This window comes from Prionailurus viverrinus, chromosome F1 (assembly GCF_022837055.1).
Source record: "Prionailurus viverrinus isolate Anna chromosome F1, UM_Priviv_1.0, whole genome shotgun sequence".
NCBI lineage: Eukaryota > Metazoa > Chordata > Mammalia > Carnivora > Felidae > Prionailurus > Prionailurus viverrinus.
Genome location: NC_062577.1, coordinates 5,184,832 through 5,201,225, shown reverse-complemented (window position 1 = coordinate 5,201,225; position 16,394 = coordinate 5,184,832). Strand labels below are relative to the sequence as shown.

Genomic DNA, 16,394 nt, shown 5'->3' with positions numbered 1-16,394 from the left:
AGTTCAGCCTGTGAAGCTGAAGCCAGCACAAGCCCATCAGGGCCTTCACCACCATCCAGCACCCCTGTCCTTGCCTTGGGCGGTTCTGCCTCCCAGACCTTTCCGTCAGTACTCTAAGCTGTACTCCACTCAAGCTAAACTTGTTGCTTCCTCTGTCCACAAAAACGGAGCTTCTCAGTCATGGTGTCCCTGAGGTTTCTATCCTTGAGAGCCTCATACATCCTTCTCCCCTTCCTTCTGGCTTAGAGGATAAGGCAACCTTGTTCAGGGTCAGACCTGTACCACTCTGCCTCTTGGGCTGGTCCCCTGACCCTCTGCAGCTGTGTTTCATCCGTCATTCCTTCCTGAAGACAGTCTCAACTCCCCCACCTCCCCACCTTTCTTGTAGTTTGAGAACAAAATGTAAATCTCATCCATTCAGAGAAAATTTCCCTGACTCTGTATCACTCTGTGGCTGGTGCACAATCTCTTTTCTTTTTTGAACAAATCTATCATCTATCTATCTATCTATATATCATCTATCATCTATCTATATTTGAGTATAGTTGACACACAATGTTACATTAGTTTCAGGTGTACAATGTAGTGATTCAACATCTGTATGTGCTGCTGTGCTCACCACAGTGACCTGCCATCTGTCCCCACACAACACTGTTACACCATCCCTGAGGACATTCCCTATGCTGTGCCATTCATCCTTGTGACTTACTCACTCCACAACTGGAGGTCTGGATCTTCCTCTCTCCTTCACCCATTTTGTCCCTCCCCTGCCCCTCCCCACTGGCAACCGTCAGTTTTCTCTCTGTATTTCTGGGTCTGTTTCTACTTTTTTTTTTTGAACATAACTTCTTGACAGTGTAATCTAGAACATCTGACTTGACTTCATCACCCCTGCTCACTTCTCAGCCTCTAGCCCCCCTGGCCTCCAGCTTGCCATTCTGCAAATCTCCAAGTCAGCAGGGATAGCCCAACTGCCACATCTAATGGATATCATTCAATTCTTACTTTAGTCAGTCTATGTCACATGCAGCTCTGTTGATGGTTTCTTTCTTCTTGATGACTAATTCCATTGGCTTCCGTGACCCTGTGGTTTGATGGTCTGTCCCTTATCTCTCAGAATGCCTCTTTGTCTCTTCTATGGTCAATGTTCCCATACTATTCCATCACCACCCTCTGTTCTCCTCACTGTATATGCCAACCCCTTGGTGGCTTCATTTATGTACCTGATTTCAACTGTCCTCTATAATCTGAAAAGCTCCAAATCCGTATCACCAGGCTAACCCTCTTCAGACTTCGTTGCGAATATCTTCGTAAGATCTTTACCGATCTGGACCTTTACAAGAACCTCAAATTCACAAGTCTGCTTACTTCCTTATATTTTTTGTAGCCTCCACTTTCCACAATGTTCATCCTCTAATCAGCCAAGGTAAAAACTCGGCAATAATTCTTACATCTGCTCTCCTTTGTACCATTCACCATGTACTTCAAAAATATTCTTGGCAAGTACGTCCTTTATTCTGTCCTTCCTATCCCTCATTATCCCTGAACTGGGCCACTATAACAGCTCCAAGGTGGTTTCTCTGCCTCCAGTCTTGTCCCTGTCAAGTACATCTTCCATGACCACCAAAGGGATCTGTCTAAAAGCATATCTCCCTTGATTAAAACATAACGGACGCTCTCCAAAGTGACAAGGTCCTCTCACAGTTAGGCCTTCCCGTTCCTGGTCCCTGCCTTTCCTCCAAGTGTATCTCACAGGACCTTACCTCGGGTTCTGTGTTCCAGCACTGAACTTGACTGAACTTGGGACAGACCCTGCCATGTGCTAGGCTATTTGTCTCCACCTGAAACTTGGCTCATGCTATCCCTTCTACCTGGAAAACTCCCTTTTTATCCTTTTTTTCTAAGTCCTGCCTATTTTAATTTTTTTTAATGTTTATTTATTTTTGAGACAGAGAGAGACAAAGTGCCAGCAGGGGAGGGTCAGAGAGAGAGGGAGACACAGAATCTGAAACAGGCTCCAGGCTCTGAGCTGTCAGCACAGAGCCCAATGCGGGGCTCGAACCCATGAACCGCGAGACCATGACCTGAGCCGAAGTCGGACACCCAACTGACTGAGCCACCCAGGCACCCCACTCCTGCCTATTTTAAAATGTAATTAAGGTAGCAATTCCTCCAATAAGCCTCTTCTAACTTTGAAACTGCCACAAATGCTCTTTCATTGAGGACCTATACTATTTTGTACATATATTTATTATTCCGTTCACCACATTGTTATGATAATCTAGTCTGTGTCCGTTTGCCGTGTTGGATGGAGTTCCTGGGACCATACATTGCTCATACTTGAATCACTCCTGCACAGTGCCCAATAAATATTAGTTGAATGAAAACATAAATGAAACATGTTAATAGCTCACAGACTAATCAGCCTACTTTTTTTTTTAATGTTTATTGATTTTTAAAAAAATTTTTTTTTTTAACATTTATTTATTTTTGAGACAGAGAGAGACTGAGCATGAATGGGGGAGGGTCAGAGAGAGAGGGAGACACAGAATCGGAAACAGGCTCCAGGCTCTGAGCCATCAGCCCAGAGCCTGACGCGGGGCTCGAACTCACGGACCGCGAGATCATGACCTGAGCTGAAGTCGGCCGCTTAACCGACTGAGCCACCCAGGCGCCCCTGTTTATTGATTTTTTGAGAGAGAGAGAGCATGAGTGTGCAAGCTGGGGAGGGGCAGAGAGAGAGACAGAGAGACAAGATCTTCAGTGGGCTCTGTGCTGAGAGCAGAGGGGCCCAAACTCACCACCTGCGAGATCATGACCTGAGCCAAAGTTGGACATTAACCGACTGAGCCACCCAGGAGCCCCAGCCTACGTTTTTTTTCTTGTTGAATAAATTTGATGTGCAACATTTTGTAAATTTAGTAAGACGTATAGCATCTTACTTTGAAACATTTTTACATTGTAACATGATTGCCAATGCACTGATATTTATCATATTACACAATTGCAGTGTAATATTGTTGCCTGTATTCATTATACAGTGCATTAAATCTCCATGGCCTATTTACTATGCATTACAAGTTTGCAGCCTTAAACACCATCACTACTATTGCTCACCCCCATCTCCTGGTAACCAACACTGTACTGTCTGTTTTCTACACTTTCTAGATTCCATGTATAAGTGGGATCATACAGTACTTGTGTTTCTCTGTCTGACTTTTCTCACTTAGCATAATGTGCTCAAGGTCCATCCACATTGGTGCAAAAGGAAGGATATTCTCCTTTCTCATGGCTGAGTAATATTCCATTGTGTATATGCACCACGTCTTTTCATCCATTCATCTGTTGATAGGCATTTGTGTTGTTTCCATTATGAATTCTGTTTTCATTTCCTTTGCTTAAACACCCAGAAGTTGGAATTGCTGGATCGTATGGTAGATTTATTTTAATTTTGGGGGGAACTTCCCTATTGTTTTCCAGTGACTGATCAACTTCTCTTTCTTTCAACTGTGTATAAGGGTTCCCTTTTCACTATATCCTCATCAGCACCTACTGTCTCTTGTCTTCTTTTTTTTTAAAATTTTTTTTTCAACGTTTATTTATTTTGGGGACAGAGAGAGACAGAGCATGAACGGGGGAGGGGCAGAGAGAGAGGGAGACACAGAATCGGAAACAGGCTCCAGGCTCTGAGCCATCAGCCCAGAGCCCGACGCAGGGCTCGAACTCACGGACCGCGAGATCGTGACCTGGATGAAGTCGGACGCTTAACCGACTGCGCCACCCAGGCGCCCCTGTCTCTTGTCTTCTTGAGGAGCCATTGTAACAGGTGTGAGGTGGTATCTCATCATTTTTGTTTTTTTATTTTTTTTAACGTTTTATTTTATTTTTGAGACAGGGAGAGACAGAGCATGAACAGGGGAGGGAGGGAGACACAGAATCTGAAACAGGCTCCAGGCTCTGAGCTGTCAGCACAGAGCCCGACGCGGGGCTCGAACTCACGGACCACGAGATCATGACCTGAGCCGAAGTCGGCCGCCCAACCGACTGAGCCACCCAGGTGCCCCTCTCACCATTGTTTTGATTTGCCTTCACCTCATGATGAGTGATATTGAACATCTTTTCATGTGTCTGTTGGCCATTTTGATGTCCTCTTTGGAAAATGTCTATTAGTTCTTTTGCCCATTTGTAATCAGACTATTTGCCTTTCTTAAAAAATTCAGTTGAATGAGTTCTTTACATATTTGGATATTAACCCTTTAGCTGATGTATGGTTTGCAAAACTTTTTCCCTATTCTGTAGGCTGTCTTTTCATTTTGTTAATTGTTTTTTTTTTTTTTTTTTTTTTTTTTTTGCTATGCAAAAGCTTTTGAGTTTGATGTAGCCTCATATGTTAATTTTTTGTTCTTGTTTGTGCTTTTGGTATCATGGAAAAAAATTATTACCAAGACCATTATTGATAAGCTCCTTCCCTACATTTTCTTCTAGGAGTTTTATGATATCAGGTCTTGCCTTGAAGTCTTTGACCCATCTGAGTTCATTTTTGTGAGTGGTATGAGGTGGGGGCCCAATGTAATTGTTTGACATGTTTTCTCCAGTTTCCCGACCACCATTTGTTGAAGAGACTATGCTTTCCCCATTGAGTGTTCCTGGTGCCCGTGTTCAATACTAGTTGACTGTATAGGCCAGAGTTTAGTTCTGGGCTCTCTATTTTGTTCTATTTGTTGATGTTTGCCCATTTTTGTACTTTTTTTTTTTTTTATTAATATGGCTTTGTTGTATAGTTTCAAATCAGGATGTGTGATGTCTCGAACTTTGTTCTTTTTCTCAGGATTGCTTTGGCTGTTTGGGGTCTTTTGTGGTTCCACAAAAGGATTGTTTCTTTTATTTCTGTGAAGAATGTTTTTGGTATTTTGACGGGGATTGCATTGAATCTGTAGATCACGTTGGGTAATATAGCCATTTTAACAATATTAATTCTGATCCAGGAACATAGTATGCCTTTCCATTTGTTTGTGTCCTCTTCAATTTTTTTCAGCAAAGCTTTGTACTTTTCATTGTGCAGATCTTTCACTTCCTTGGTTAAATTTATTCCTATTTTGTTTTTGATGCTATTGAGAATGAGATGGCTTCTTTTCGTTTTCAGAGGCTTCATCACCAGTGAAGGAATGCAATTGATTTTGTATCTTGATGCTTTACTGAAATTGTTGATTAATTCCAACAGCTTTTTGACTGATTCTTTAGGACTTTGTATATAGATCATATCATCATATCATCAGCAAATCATGTCAATTTTACTACTCCCTTCCTGATGTGTATGCCTTTTATTTCTTTGTCTTGCCTGATTGCTCTGGCTAGGGTTTCCAGAACTATACTGAATAGGAGTGAGAGAGTAGTCATCCTCGCTTTTTTCCCCATCTTGGGGAAAATGCTTTCAATTTCTCTTCAGTGAGTGTAATGTTAGCTGTTGGTTTGTCCTATACAGCCTTTGTTATGGTGAGGTATGTTCCTTCTGTACCAAGTTTGTTAAACATTTTTTTTTATCATGAAAGGGTGTTTTATTTTGTCAGATGATTTTTCTGTATCGATTGAGATAATTGTGTGATTTTTTATGTATTATTTTATTGATGTGATGTATTTGCATTTGTTGATTTGCATATTATTGAAATATCCTTGTATCCCAGTGATAAATCCCACTTGGTCATTGTGTATAATTCTTTTAGTGTGTTCCTGAATTCGGTTTGCTACTGTTTTGTTGAGAATTTTTGCATCTATATTCATCAGGGATATTGGCCTGTTGTTGTCTTTCTTGTGGTCTCCTTATCAGATTTTGACATCAAAGTAATGCTGGTCTCATAGAATGAGTTTGGAAGTGTTCCTCCTCCTTGATATTTTGAAAGAGTTTGGGGGAGGATTGGTGTTAATTCTACTTTAAACCTTTGGTAGAATTCTCCAGTGAAGCCATCTGGTCCTGAGGTTTTCTGTTTTGGGAGTTTCTTGATTACTGATTCAGTCTCTTTACTCATAATTGGTCTGTTCAGACTTTGTATTTCATCATGATTCAGTCTGGATAGGTTGTGTGTTTCTAGCAATGTATCCATTTCTTCTAGTTTATGTAATTTCTTGGCATAAACTCGTTCATAGGCGTCTCATAATTCTAGGTATTTCTGTAGTATCAGTTGTAATGTCTCCCCTTTCATTTCTAACTTATTTCTTTGAGTCTTTTCTCTTTTTCCCTTAGTCTGGCCAACGGTGTCAATTTTGTTTATCTTTGCAAAGAACCAGTTCTTAGCTTTGCTGATCCTTTCTATTGGCTTTTGGTCTCTGTTTCATTTATTTCTGCTCTGATGCTTAATATTTCCCCCCTCCTGCTAATTTTGGGCTTACTTTGTTTTTTTGTTTGTTTGTTTGTTTTTCCCTAGTTCCTTGTGGTATAAAGTTAGGTTATTTGAGATCTTTCTAATTTCTTAGTATCTGTGTTTATGGTTATAAACTTTCCTCTTGAAACTGCTTTAGCTGTATCCCACAATATTTGATACATTATGTTTTCAATGTAATTTTTTATTTGCCTTTTGATTTCTTCTTTGACTCAATGGTTGTTTAGAAGTGTGGTTAGTTTCCATTTGTAGATCTTCTTACTTTGCTCCTGTTGATTTCTAGTTTCATACCACAGTGGTCAGAGAAGATAATTGGTATGATTTCAACCTTCTTAAATTTGCTAAGATTTATTTTGTGGCCTAACATGTGATTTATCCTGGACAACGTTCCATGTGCACTTGAGAAGAATGTGTATTCTGCTGCTGTTGGGTGGAATATTCTATATATGTCTGAGCAGTCCATTTGTTCTAAATTTGTTCCAGATTCAACTGCAACATTTTCTTGTTGATTTTCTGTCTGGGTGATTTATCCATTGTTGATGGTGGGGTATTAGAGTATCCTACAGTTATTGTATTATTGTCTATTTCTCCCTTAAGATCTCTCATTAATTGTTTAATATATTTTGATGTTCCAGTGTTGGGAGCATGTATATTTATGATTGCTATATCTTCTTGACATACTGGCCCCTTTGTCATTATATAACGACCTTCTTTACTTCTTGTGACCCCTTTTGGCTTGGAGTCTATTTTGTCTATTATAGGTACGGCTACGCTTGCCTTCTTTTCATATGTTGGCTTGGAATATCATCTTCCATCGTTCACTTTGAGTCTGTATTTGTCTCTAGAGCTGGAGTGAGTCCTCTGGAGGCAGCATATTGTTTTTTTATCCATCCAGCCACTCTGTGCCTTTTGATGGGTTAGTTCAACCCATTTTCACTGAGGGTGATACTAATATGTAATCATATATACTATATACTGCTGCCATTTTATTTTTTGCCTTCTGGTTATTTTGTCTCTATTGTTTCTTTTTTCTCTTTTTCTTGTTTCCCATTTTTTCTTTTTTTTCCCCATTTCTGTCTACTTTTGCCAGTTGGTGGTTTTCCATGATGATTTGTTCATTCTCCCCCTCTTTATATTTCATGACTGTTCTAAGTTTTTGCCATGTGGTTACCATGGGGTTTACCCAAAACAACTCATAGAAAAAACAGTCCTTTTTCTGCTGATAGCAGCTTACTTTTCTTGACCTATCATCCTCTCCTTTTATATTTTTGATGCCACAAATTACCTCTTTTTATGTTATGATTTCATTACCAGCTTGCAGCAGCTATCGTTATTTTGGTGCTGTTTTTCTTTAACATGTATGATATAGCTAAGAGTTTCATACTCTGTTCCAAAAAAAGAGTTCCAGGTTTCTAATTCTGACTGCTTGTTTATCACCTTAATCAGAATTTTGTGTGCTGTCAATTTTTTGTTTCAGCTTGAAGAGCGCCTTTCAACATTTCTTGTAAGACAGGTCTAGTGGTGGTGAACTCCCTCAGCTTCTGTTTGTTTGGGAAAGCATTTATTCCTCCTTCACATCTGAAAGGTAACTTTGCCAGGAGAGAGTATTCTTGGCTGCCGGCCTACATTCTTATTGTTCCTTCACACATTTACTGGTTTTCTTCTGAAAGATGTATTTCGTGTGACTGAGGAAATAAATAATGAACAACCCCAAACCAAGGCCAAAATAAATATGCGAATTGCTAAAAGAAACAGTACTTGATTGCCAAAACAGGAAGAATTGAAATAGGGCTTCTGATTTTTTTTACTGCGGGATTGATTTAGCCATACATCATTGTTCCCTTCACTTCTTGCTTCTTTGAAATAACTTTCAAAGTCACTTCTTAGAAGTCACTTCTAATATTGTTGCTTAATGATGGTGTATATGTTTTTCTACATGTGACCAACCACTTCTACTTTGGGAACCTGTGAATTTTTCCTCTTTCATTTGGATGTTTAGCAGTGTGTAGACTAAAAGCTCAGCCTGTGGCACACTGACGCACTGATATTTGACAATGTCTATTTGTTCATTCTAGTTGAATTCTGAAAACTTTCTCCAGGACAATGTAGAGACAAGTAACCATGCTGACTCTTAAGTAATTTTTTTGTAGGATTGAGAAGAATTTAATTATAACGTGGATGTTTGAACAACTTCTTATGTCTCTGATGACTTAGAAAAAAATTTAATGTTTATTTACTTTTGAGAGGGGGAGAGGCGGGCAGAGAGAGAGGGAGACACAGAATCTGAAGCAGGCTCCAGGTTCTGAGTTGTCAGCACGGAGCCCGACGTGGGGCTTGAACTCACGAACTCGTGAGATCATGACCTGAGCTGAAGTTGGATGCTTAACCGACTGAGCCCCCCAGGGATCCCTCTGATGACTTTTCATTAGAATGCTTGATGGGATTGTGGGTTCGAAATATCCTAAGTATGCTAAGAGAACTGCTCTTTGAACAGCCGCTGAAATGGTAGATTAATAACCAAAATGCAAAATTTCAGGTGAGTTTTCAGTTCTTTAACATTCTTTTAGTTTTAACTTCTACATTTCCAAGGTATTTTAGATTCTCTATGCTAACTCCTTCCTCTCTGGCCACAAAGGATATTAATTTTGTTTGTGGGGCTTCATGGAATGAAGGTTTTGTCAATCCTAAGAAATCATCACCCCATTATCCCTTACTCTCATTCTGAATAACAGGAAAAGCAGGCAAAACGTATCTATTATGTTTCAAAGTCTTCTCAAAGTGAAGTTGACATCTAAAATGAAATCTCAAACCAATAAATTGGAGAAAAATAAAAAAGAGATAGCAAACATGTAAAAGTATACGGGTAAACACCTACGAATATTCAAGGGATGTGCCATATTTTAAAGTAAAAATGTTTCAATAGTGTATCTTGTAGCTTAAAATGCTTTTTGACTGTCATTATGGGCGATCACTTTGCAGGAGACTCATGCTTTTGCAATCTTACAGGCATCTGCATAAAGAAGCTGCATATTAGGCATATGTTGGTTGGCAACATGAACAATATTCAAGCAAGAGAGGGCACGCTTCATCATTTACCTCAGTAAAGGGTTATTTTGAAATTGCAATTTCCCAAATTAAAAAGGTCTCCAGCTGTACTCTCAGAAATGTGCACTTTGAAAACTTTTCCTGGCTTTAAATGGGTTATTCAAAGCACTAATAAGTAGCCAAATCTGTGCATTCCTGGCAGGAGAGCAAAAGTGGGAAATATCTGGGGCACAGCCAGGCATTTATGCACTTAGGGGCATATAGTCCATACCTAAATTTATTTCAAGTATCTCCCCTCTAAACAATGATGAATTGCTGTAAAAATCCCTTCATTTTTAAATTTAATTTTTTAAAACGTTTATTTATTTTTTGAGAGACAGCGACAGAGCGTGAGCAGGGGAGGGGCAGAGGGAGAGGGAGACACAGAATCCCAAGCAGGATCCAGGCTGCGAGCTGTCAGCACAGAGCCCGACGTGGGGCTCAAACTCATGAACTGAGAGATCATGACCTGAGCCGAAGTTGGATGCTTAACCGACTGAGCCACCCAGGCGCCCCCCAAATCCCTTCATTTTTTAAAATGCTCGCTTCTTGGGGCGCCTGGGTGGCGCAGTCGGTTAAGCGTCCGACTTCAGCCAGGTCACGATCTCGTGGTCCGTGAGTTCGAGCCCCGCGTCGGGCTCTGGGCTGATGGCTCGGAGCCTGGAGCCTGCTTCCGATTCTGTGTCTCCCTCTCTCTCTGCCCCTCCCCCATTCATGCTCTGTCTCTCTCTGTCCCAAAAATAAATAAAAAACGTTGAAAAAAAAAATTAAAAAAAAAAATAAAATAAAATGCTCGCTTCCTCATATAGAGGAATGGATTGACTGAGAACATATACATACTGCGTTTCTTTCTTCTTTAAGTTGAAAAAATACAAAAATTCAGCCTTTAATGAAGACTGACATGAATACGACCAAAATGATGTCTCCTTGGAGGAAAATCTTGCCAGACCTACTCAGTTTCAGTATATCCTTCAGGGACACCTGCTAGCTAAGAACTTTCAAGAAATATTTTTTGGGGAGCATCTGCCAGGCTCAGTCAGTAGAGCATGTGACTTTTGATCTCAGGGTTGTGAGTTCGAGGCCCACACTGGATGAGGAGATTACTTTTAAAAAGTGTTAATTTTTTTTTTCCAGAAAAATTTTTTTTCCAATTTATTTTATTTTTCAAATAAATTTCAAATTGAAAACAACCCGATCTCCATTCTAAAGTTGCTCTCATGCCTGTAAGGTAAAACACGGTGGTACTTCTGTAGGGTGAGTCCCCGAGTCCTTCAAATGGACTGAGGGAGGAGATGCATCATGGGTAAGTTGCAAATGCACTCGGAGGTCTGAACGGTGTGTGACCTAAAGGGAAACGGAGAGCACCTCAGTGTCCAGCCGGTTTCCTATGGTCCCCGGTTTGCACCTGGCCCTGGAGGCTGGGTTGGAGGACGAGGTTACTCACTCACTGACCTTTTGGTGCTCGTGCTGGAGATTGGCAGGTAGTCCGTGACAGCGATGTATACGTACTGCTTGGCGTCGTCTATCACGCTGTAGATGGCGTCTATGTCAAAGCTTCTGTTTTTAGGGCAGAAGAGTTTGGGAGAATTCTGTGAAGACACAAAAACCAAACTTTCAGAGGATTAATTTTTGTCAGCTGGGGCTTTCTCTTTGTTGTTGTTGTTGTTGTTGTTGATTTGTTTCAGTGGATCTTGGCTTCGAGGTAGATTTTTGAAACCAACTCTCCAGTCCTTTATGAGGATAGACAAATGTATTTTCAATCCCATCATAGTTGAGGCATGTTCAGATCAAGGTGTGGTGGGGTGTGTCTCAAGTCTGACCTTTATGTCTGTTTGGGGAGGGAATTCTTGCTTTCAGGATACACACCTCTCATTTTCAGAGTATTCTAACTCAAACTTACAGGGCTCTGGTGAACACTCCATCATGAATAACAGTTAATTTTCTCAGGTGTTACCATATAATACATATATGTACACACAGCAATCAATTTACCCCAAAAGTCATTTCATTTGAAAGGTGATGTGGGCATAAAAACATTCTAGACATACAATCTAAAAAATCTTGTGGATTTTTTCCCCTTTCATCATTAAGTCAGGAAGAAGAGTGAAAAGGTCATCAGTAATTCTAAAGAAAAACCCAGCAAGTGACTAGGAAGACCAAATTCATCAGGAGGGACAGGGAAGGAGGATATTCTGAAAAACTCAAGCCAACGAACAAAGAGGCAAATTATACTTGAGGCATTTTTCTCCTGTTGCTCAAGGTGGTTTCCATCTTATAAAAATAAGGTGTTTTTGGATGAAATTGCTATAGAAAGATGTAGTTTGGCTTTCTCGTTGTTTTCCCAGCACACAGGACTAAAAATAGCATTACTGGGGTTGCTGTTTTACTCTGAGCAGCAGGAGGCAGTGGTGAGTGGTGGGGTGTACATATGGGAGGGCTTCTGGGAACTGTCCTCCATCCAACGCTCGGGACAACCCCCATCACTGTGCTGGTGGGAATGCCTATCCCGGCTTAGACAGAGGGAAGATGAAGCCGTTGTCTTGGATGTCCAAGCAAGACAGACGTGGAGCATGGGGGCAGGAAAGGAGCCTGTTGAAGGTCATATACTCTCTCAATGTCCCTGCTCAGAAAGTCATCTTGGAAGGCGACTATCAGATTGAGTTTTTGATCATTTATTTTTCTTTTGGAACGAAGATGAGTTTCCAAGTCTTTTAAGAAACTAATGCCGGGGGCACCCGGGAGGCTCAGTCGGTCAAGTGTCCGAATGTTGATTTCAGCTCAGGTCATGATCCAGCATCGTGGGATTGAGTCCCATGCTGGGCTCTGCACTGACAGCATGAAGCCTGTTTGGATCTTCTCTCTGCCCCTCCCCCCGCTTGTGCTCTCTCTCAAAATAAATAAGTAAACTTAAAAAAAAAAAAAACAACTAATGACAAAAAACCCTCACAAAAAAACGTAAAAATAGAGGTGCCTGGGTGGCTCAGGTCATGATCACACAGTCTGTGGGTTCAAGCCCCGCATTGGGCTCTGTGCTGACAGCTCAGAACCTGGAGCCTGCTTTGGTTTCTGTGCCCCCCTCTCTCTGCCCCTCCCCCACTCACGCTCTGTCTCTCTCTCTGTCTCAAAAAATGAACATTAACAAAAAAATTTAAAAAACATAAAAATAAGAAAAGACACAAACATAAACCCCAAACAAAAACAACAAAAGATAAAACCAACCAACCAACCAAACCCAGTGCTGGTCCCACACCTTTTCCCTAGCACACACGCAGTGGATACTCTGCCTGTCCCCAAGACAGGTGCTCCTGCTTCTAGTGGCCACTGGGTCTCCCTCTTACTCCTGACTGCCCCTCCTCCCATTCAGGCTCTAGTGGTCTTTCTTTGCTGGGGCTTTTACACATCATTTTCTCGTCACCATGATGGACACACACACACACACACACACACATACACATCACACTCAGCATTTCTGGTGTCTGGGAATCCAGTCTGAACCCACTGAACTATGGCCTCCAAGCCCTGGCCTCCCATTTCCCTGCCTCCCTCCTGTGCCAGCTATCACGCCCTCTGTGCCTGGCTCTCATCTGTCTGCCCCTGCACATTTGCTCCCGCCAGCCCTTCCGGCCCAAGCTTCCTTGTTCTTGCCCGTCAGTTTTATGCTTTCTCTAGTTCAACTACAAGCTCCTCCATGAAACTTCTGTATTTCCCCAGCCAGAGGCCCCTTCTCCCTTCTCTGCCCGCCCGTAATACGATTGATTTGCTACATTATTTAGCATATTCAAACTTGTAATTATTTGCACTTGCCTCATTTGCCTGCCTAGACTGTCACTGAGCTGATTTTAGGGACTGTACTTTACTCGTTTTTCTATCTCCATGAAAACATCCAAAATTGACATTACTTAATTCCCTCAGCCTGTTGGGTCTGCTTTAAACATTCTTCAGGCTAACATGGGGGAGCTGAGGGTCTTTGCTCTAGACAGGAGCTCAAGGAAGCTCCGACATGCGTCCAAGCGCCCACATTTCTGTTTCAGGAATTTCTTGAACTTCCTTGCATGTTGCAAAAACGAGGTTTTAGTTTCAGGGAGGAAAAAATTGAGGCACAGGAGTCGTTGCTGTCTTCACATTTGCTCTTATATCCTGCAAGTCTGGACTTTGGGTGCCTTTCAGTGATACAGGCTAGGCTCCAGCATTTATAGCCTGCAGCCTGCTGGCTGTGCACCTTACACGTGCTGAGCCTCGCAGCCTAAGGGATTAACAGTAGAACGCACCTCTCACACTGGTTTCCCTTGAGGCTTAAATCGGGTAATGGCCTGTTCCCTGGCTGGGTGAGTGCCTTTCTTCTGTGCTTGCTTTCATTTGTTCAGCAAATAGTACGAAGTGCCCGCCATGCTCCAGCTCTAGGCTAGCCACCTGGCATATACCAGTGATCAAAGTAAGACTCCTGCTCCCTGGAGCTTCATTCTGGAACGTGCTACATTGTATTGTATTCATATGCAACCGCTGGGTTGCTCATCCCCTTTACCTTATGCCATGCTGTGCTTAGCATATGTTTTATATCCATATCTGTGGAATGAATGTGAAAGTGCTTCTTAAATTAATCAGCGTTGAAGGTCTGTGTGATCCCCCAACCTCCATTCTTAATGGAGTTACTTCATGCTACGTCTTTCCATCCACGTGTGAACCGTTCTTTATTTGGATTTGCCTGCTGTATTGTTTCCTATGTTCCCATTGTCTAACCCAGTGCCTAAACCATGGCAGGTGCTCCATGTGTTTATTAAGGAAACGCATGACCCTCGGTATCAGTACCGCGCTGGCCCTAGGGGCATGGTGGTATGTGATGATATGTTCCAGAGTCTGCTACCTTTGAAAATAGTGCTGAAGATACTACTGGCTAAAAATGTTTGCTTAAGATATAAATGAATAAGGGGTGCCTGAGTGGCTCCAACTCTTGGTTTCAGCTCAGGTCATGATCTCAGGTCGTGATCTCATGAATATACTACTGGCTAAAAATGTTTGCGTAAGATATAAATGAATAAGGGGTGCCTGAGTGGCTCCAACTCTTGGTTTCAGCTCAGGTCGTGATCTCGTGGTTCAGGAGTTCAAGCCCCACATCAGGTTCCTGGCTGACGGTGGGGAGCCTGTTTGGGATTCTCTGTCTCTGTCTGTCTCTCTCTCTCTGCCCCTCCTCCACTCATGCACTCATGCTGTCCACCTCCCCCCCGCCCTGCAAAATAAATAAATCTACATAAAAAGATGTAAATGAATGAACAACACAAAGAATGGTCTACTGATTCAGCAGAGGAAGTTAAATAGTTCCAATAGTTTAATTACAGACAAGGCTGTTAAGTTTCCCTGTTATTGCTCCTGAATTAATTTTTTGAGCCTAGCACTGTGTACTCCTTTATTATGAGAAGGAGAAGGAAAACAGATTCTTCCCTGTTTCAGCTCTGTGATGACTTTTACTGCTCAAATGCTCTCATGCACCTTGCTTCTAGGCAATATGTCTCTCTTAGATCAAATAGTGCCTTATACACGCACGTAACTTGTTTTGCATATTCGTTAAATATTTGCCTTAGACTTCTGATTTATTTCACTATAGTTTCCTGGTTTTTAAGAAGTTCATACTCCATCCTCAAAATACATATGTTAAAATATATTAAACACAAAAAGATAGCCCACAGAATGGGAGAAAATATTTGCAAATTGTATATCTGATAAAGGAGCTATATGCAGAATGTATAAGAACTCTTACAACTCAGTAATAAAAACCAAATAAAAGCCACCTTGGTGGCTCAGTTGGTTAAAAGTCTGACTCTTGATTTTAGCTCAGGTGATGATCTCAGCGTCATGAGAGGAGTCCTACATCGGGCTCTGCACTGGGTATAGAGCCTGCTTAAGAGTCTCTCTTCCTCTCCCTCAGTCCCTCCCCGACTTGTGCTCTCTCTCTCTCTCAACAAACAAACAAAACCCAAGTAAACTAATGGAAAAGTGGGCAAAGGATTGGATAGACATTTCCCAAAAAAGAGAAACAAATAGCCAATGAACATATTAAAATATACAAATGAAAACCACAGTGAGATGCCATTTCATACCCATTTGGAGGGGTAAAATAAGACAGAAAATAACAAGCATTGGCAAAGATGTGGAGAAAACAGAGCCCTCATTAACGGCTGGTGGAACTGTAAAACGGAGCAGCCAGTTTGGAAACCAACGTGTCAGTCTCTCAAAATGTTAAGCACAGAGTTGCCACATTCCCCAACACGGCCACTCCTGAGTACACACCCCAAAGCACTGAAAACAGGTGTTCCAATACAAACTTGCACACGTCAGTCCATGACAACACTACTGTCAGGACCCAAAAGATAGAAACACCCAAATGTCCGTCAACAGATGGGGGAATAAACAAACTGTGGCATATCCTTTTATTAAAAACTTTTTAATGTTTATTTATTTTTGAAAGACAGAGAGAGACAGAGAATGAACAGGGGAGGGGCAGAGAGAGGGAGACATGGAATCCGAAGCAGGCTCCAGGCTCTGAGCTGGCAGCACAGAGCCCGATGCGGGGCTTGAACTCACAAACTGTGATATCATGACCTGTGCAGAAGCCGAATGCTTAACTAACTAAGCCACCCAGGTGGCCCCAAAATAATCTAAAATTAGATGGTGGAGATAGCTGCACAAGCCTGTGATTACACAAATACCCACTGAATCATATACTTAATTTTTTTTTAAATTTTTTTTCAACGTTTTATTTATTTTTGAGACAGAGAGAGACAGAGCATGAACGGGGGAGGGGCAGAGAGAGAGGGAGACACAGAATCGGAAACAGGCTCCAGGCTCTGAGCCATCAGCCCAGAGCCCGACGCGGGGCTCGAACTCCCGGACCACGAGATCGTGACCTGGCTGAAGTCGGACGCTTAACCGACTGCGCCACCC

At 41.8% G+C, this 16,394-nt stretch overlaps 1 protein-coding gene across 4 annotated transcripts in view; it reads right to left on the bottom strand.

Moving 5' to 3' along the window:
* The window catches only part of PLD5 (phospholipase D family member 5), a 411,506-nt gene that overhangs the window by 20,025 nt on the left and 375,087 nt on the right, over positions 1-16,394 (bottom strand). For all 4 annotated transcript variants that reach the window (XM_047841563.1, XM_047841564.1, XM_047841565.1 and 1 more), the window contains one exon: positions 10,911-11,047. In XM_047841563.1, coding sequence (XP_047697519.1) covers positions 10,911-11,047 — 137 coding nt within the window. The remainder of the gene's footprint in view (positions 1-10,910; positions 11,048-16,394) is intronic.